At 47.9% G+C, this 5,418-nt stretch overlaps 1 protein-coding gene; it reads left to right on the plus strand.

The window, feature by feature from the left end:
• Positions 1-1,349: 1,349 nt before the first annotated feature.
• GSTUM_00001356001 (uncharacterized protein) lies at positions 1,350-2,598 on the plus strand. XM_002838786.2 has 3 exons: positions 1,350-1,607; positions 1,720-1,806; positions 1,893-2,598. The coding sequence occupies exons 1-3, from the start codon at positions 1,453-1,455 to the stop codon at positions 2,449-2,451; spliced, it is 801 nt and encodes a 266-aa protein (XP_002838832.1). The 5' UTR covers positions 1,350-1,452; the 3' UTR covers positions 2,452-2,598.
• The last annotated feature ends 2,820 nt before the right edge of the window (positions 2,599-5,418 follow it).

Raw genomic sequence — 5,418 nt, forward strand, 5'->3', positions numbered from 1 at the left:
AGAGAGCATGGAGTGTATCATGCAACTCACGCGCAACACAGCTTACATTTAGAGCTAGTGTAATCTATAGCTCCTGCCAGTATCAGCAGTATCTAAAATATCCAAAAAAGTAGAGATGGGTCGATGGCCAAGCTCTTTTTCGTCATGATGGTGATTATCTCCCTTATTTTCAATTGCGACTATCCGCTCACTCTATGAGTATTTTCGTGGCACCCGGAGATCTCCGGAAGTTTTTTGGGCACAGTTTTAACGAAGGTGGTTGCTACGATACTGAGCACATGTGCTTAAGTTACATCGGAGTGAGTGTCTCGTCGGGAATCACGGGTAACTTATGGGCGACTGCATACTGGCACTACCATCGCTACTTTTTTTATGAAAGTTAAGGGCGTGAGATGGATGAGGTGGTATCACATCTTCCTTTCCTCTTGCTGCGGTGCCTCTCCAAGACTCTCAACGTAGCCCTCCCATTTGTTTGCCCGCCGGGCGCCTCCGCGCGTGTTATCTCTGGCGCGGTAACTTTATTGGGAATGGAGATGTACCGTATCAGTCGTCGACCATTCCTGGACAGCTGTCTTTGAGGCACCCTTCGTACCGATTGCTAAAAGTGATATTACCGTGTCCCGTGACCTGTCAGACATTCCAGTCGAGTTTAAAATCTGTACCACTAACCGATTTTGGTAATTGGGAGTAAATCTACGCGGAGCTTCTTGTTTCGATCACGGCCATGCTGAGATATATACATCCTGCGATATTCCGAGCTCTTCACCTCTTGCGAACAGGAGGGTTTTTCCTATCACGACTACCAAAATGGGCTAGTGTTCTAGATTTTAGCAGCCACCGAAATGTCTTGACAGCTTATGAGACACCGAACTCAAGTACCGTAGATGTCTTTGATGACAAAAAGCTTCCAGGGGTGGAATTTCGGCCCTCACAGACCCCGATTGTGCAATACCCCGCCGTGGGGCCACGGCAACCTCCCTCAAAGGGAGACTCTAATTCACCAAGATTTTTGCAGAGTGACCATACAAGACAAGAACAAAGTTCTGTTACAACGTACCGGTAGATCGTAAACAATAACGAGTAAGTTAGTAAAAATCTGGGAATTTCGATAACCAGTTCGCCCAATCCATCATCCCCAACGCAATCCTGTTCATAACACCAGTTGGTTAGCCGGATTGGAGAAAACCGCAAAACTTCCGTTAGAGGAGTTCAGCCACATGGTTGGAAATGCCCTTCTGTCGAGTGCCAAGTTTTCGGATGATCTGTCACTTTCTTATACAAGAAGGCGTTACACACACCAAAGTCTACCTGCTCGGAAACCCGCATGATAGTTTTCCAACACCGGGGCTGAAGTGTAACTCTTGCAACCCCATCTTCTTGATTGAGCCTTCTCGACAGATCTCCTTTTACGCCAGATTCCATCATACCATATCCTACGGCTAACCCTTCGAGATGATCGATCCTCAGTTTAGATTGGCTACGGGCATTCTATGCTTCATTGCGCTGATATCGCCATTGAGTTCGGGTGCGGGGGGCAGATTCCAACGGAGAGATGCAAACGTTAATTTCACCTCAATGCCCCAGTGCTCGTGGACGGTTTGTTCTCCGTATGCTTCTCCTTCTCCTCCTTTTCGTTCTACTCCTCTTCATTCTACTCCTCTTCGGCCTACCCTCTCGGGCCTTCAAGCTTGGACCCGATAAACTGAGAAACTTGAATAGGCTATTGAGCTCGCTGCTAGACTGTGGACAAGGGATAACGGTAGACTGCTTCTGCAGAAGACCAAATCCTCTGATATGTGCGTGGACGTAAGTTTTTGCAGCTACCCTTCTACGATCTCCACGATTTCCCCGCTTACTTTCGATTCCTTCCCCTCTTTGCTCGCGCATGCTAGAGTGAACTGGGATTGTTGGAACCGTACCGAAGACTGGTACGATACGCAGTGCCCGGGAAGGCCACCAGTCAACCTCTCCGAAATTCCCAGCTGCGCGCGCAGTTGCTTTGACAAGGAGAATGTTTGCATGGAACAGACCCACAACTGTGTATGCTCCCAGCCTAGGCCTGACTGCAACTCTGCGACAACTACATGCGGTTCCGGAGAGGTGGGCTTGTACGATGCTTGGTATAGAAATACTTGCAAGTCCAATTTGACGGCGTTGCCCACGAGTGCCTCGAATCCTCACCCAGCAGGGCCGTCCACGAGCTCCGCCTCTGGCACCCCGACCCCACCCCCCCCATTTCCCGATGAGAGTTTATCGAAGGGAGCGACTGCCGGCATAGCTGTTGGTGTAATTGCGGGAACCGTCGCTCTAGGCGTTTTCCTCTTCATGGTCTGGAAATGGAAATTTCAACTGTCGGGCGGGAACGGGGTGGTGCACAATCCGGACCCAAAGGCTAGGTCCTATCCAACCCCAAGTATGGCCCAGCCAGCACCCCTTGTTGAGGCCCCGTAGGACCCCAGATGGCCTGTCAGTGATTTTATCGGGGCAGGGAAGGTTTGAGAAAAGATATTATGGGACGGGATAAGAATTTGGATGTTTGCCAAGCGCAGTTCTTTCTTTATTTTGTTTCTTTGACATCGTTTTCAGTTTTTGATTTCCATGTACATGTACATGTACACATATCTTTTCGTGAGGCGATTATTTATCACGGTCTTTGATGTAGGCTTTTGAAGCATTTGCCATTCTGTTTCACCGCCTCCATTTCGCCCCAGATTACTATTTTCGCCGTGCCACACACATCGCAACGTCGTAAAAACTCCTACCATTCAATTACAGGCTATAAGTGGAAATCGATGCATCAGCCTATGATAGGTTTAGTTTCGCAAGTTAATTGAATTGTGAAAATCGGTTAATGGGATCCAGCGCTTTCAAAGGGCTCAGGATATGTGACGTCGGGGAACCACCGATCCCTCCGAAGAGCTCCTCTCCCTGAATTTAGAGATCGGAGGCACTCCGGATATGGAGAACCACGGGAACTCTTACGGTATGTGAAATAACCTAGCTGCTTAATACAAGCGAGGAAAACTCAATCACACAGCACCATACTGGTGGGGGGGGGGATGGTAAGGTTGCGGCTTACACTGGGTTTTACCCTTGCAGGTACTGAATTAAAAATCTTTCTCAAATATTCGGCCCAGTCCTCGCTCCTTAAGTAAAGAGATTAGGCATAGATGGTATGATACTTAATAACTCAACAGGTTGAGTAGCATCCTGCTTGGCGAGGTTTGAACTCCTCAGACAAGAGGATGAGGGATTGAAAATAGGGGAATAGAGGATCTGAATGAGGCTTCAGGAGATAAGTTAACGTAAAGCGATTTTCCAATTCCTTTTTGGTTCCATACGATGTTATGATAGGCTTTCTGAAGAGCTTTTGGCCTAGAACAGAGGGGCCCAATCTCTTGGGTTCCAGTAGCACGGCTAGGGTGGAAGTAGTTCGAACCCCTGCTCAGGCAGGGCATACCCGATCGTGCCCCTGTCAACAACACCCCGATCTATGAACATGACATATGAATGAAGATGGAGCACGTGGCGGGTCCACAAGCAACATAATATTATCACCACGTTTTTTTCCCCTGACCGGCATGGAGTGCCTGAAGGTGGGGGGGGTCGGAATTTCGTAATGGCAAATTGTGTGCACATATCGGTGCCCACACTAAATTTAGACGTGAACGTCTGGTAATGCGATGCATGTACGGTTTAGCTGCGGGAGCACCGTAAGTGAAAAACGCGATTAAACAGGGATCTTCTCTGGATACACACCTCATTGAGTTACCTTTTTCTTAGCGGTAATGGTTTGTTTGCTCTCGTTTTTCACTTGCATTGGTAACTTAGTGACTTGGAAGACCAGTACGCCTTCGCAATCATGTACTGTACATACGTCAGCCGTTTATAGATATGCCAACAAGCTCAATTTTATAGATAACAAAAGCGGAGAACGTAGCACCACCGCCTACCCCACAACATTCAATGTGGCACTAGGTGTCTTCGCGAAAGCACGCTGACACTTTGGGAATATATCCATTATTCACACAAACCGGGAAAATGCATAGAGGAAACAGTCAAAATCCCGTACACGGCCGACCTTAACCTGCCTCACCCGGGCGCCGGGGAAGCCAACAACAGATATTACAGATTAACCCAGGAGCCGGCCAACGGCCGTCTATCGAGGAAGCGCTGAAAGTCATCGCCGCTCACTTGTACCCGCTCTATTCGACCCCTGCCATATAGAGTGTACAATATGAAATGAGGGTAACCAAGGGAAGGTCCATTATTCAAAGCGATACTTGTGGAGGGGGGTGGGACGGAGTATGGATGGTGCAGCACGGTAGAGCACAGTACGAGGTAGTAAAGTATCCTATCTGCCCAAACCTCTCTAGCTCTGCGACTAAACACTTTTGCCGGCAGCAAGATCTTATCAGAAGGTACGGACAAGGCTTTTTGGGGCCCTGGGCGATGACTAGGGTGCAAGAGGTGCAATGGGTGGCCGATATCAAAGGAATCTATTTGTATAGCAGAGAAATCAGAGCCTTCGTATAATACAAAAACTAGAGTGGAGATGTTCCATAGGCTCCCATGGAGATTCCTTGGTTAGGTTAGGTTAGGTTTAGCGGATGAGAGTTTGATTCTTGCCCGCGATTATGTGGTGTACTGTACTCATGGAACTTCTCCAAGAATGCCTCTGATATTTTACGGGAGTCCTTAGCGGGGGCGTGGGGGGAGGTCAATAGCTAATCTATTTTCCGCCATGATGGTGGTTATTCCTATTTATCTACCATTTAGGGATTTTGCCTGGAGGATTTCTATAGCAACTGGGGGTCCCCCGTGGAGATCTGGAAGGAATTCTGAAGCGGTGGTGCCAAAGTCTAGATAATTAGCATCCAAACTCTAAAGTCTGAGCTGCCTCCCCGGGTTCAGATTTTAGGAGCTTAGTAAGCGAGGAACCTTCCCCCTAACTTGTTTCTCAACTACTTGAGTAAACCTACGAGTAAAGCGCAATCCTGGGCACATTAGTTCCATTTCTCAATACGGAGAGCTAGACTACCATATTTCCTTCGGTTTATCCCATACTACGAGTATAAGCTATGGAGACATTCGGGCTGGTTCAAAATGTTAAACACTAGCCTATTTTGGTAACCGGGAGTAAATCTACGCGGAATATCTCGTTTTCATCACGCTCATTCTGAGCTGTATACATTCTGCGGTATTCTGAGCACTTCACATCTTGTGAGCGACGAGGTCGCGACTGCCAAAATAGGCTAGTGTTCAACATTTTAGTCTAGACTGAATCTCCCGATAGCTGATGGGATACGGTTTTTCGCCAAGACAAAACCAGGCAATGCTTAAGGTAGGGGGGTGCGTGAGATCTGAAAAGGGCCTCTGTAATACTCCTAGTTAGCATAGTAACTAAGGTAGGGATTT

Source organism: Tuber melanosporum (genome assembly GCF_000151645.1).
Source record: "Tuber melanosporum whole genome shotgun sequence assembly, scaffold_280, strain Mel28".
Classification (NCBI taxonomy): domain Eukaryota; kingdom Fungi; phylum Ascomycota; class Pezizomycetes; order Pezizales; family Tuberaceae; genus Tuber; species Tuber melanosporum.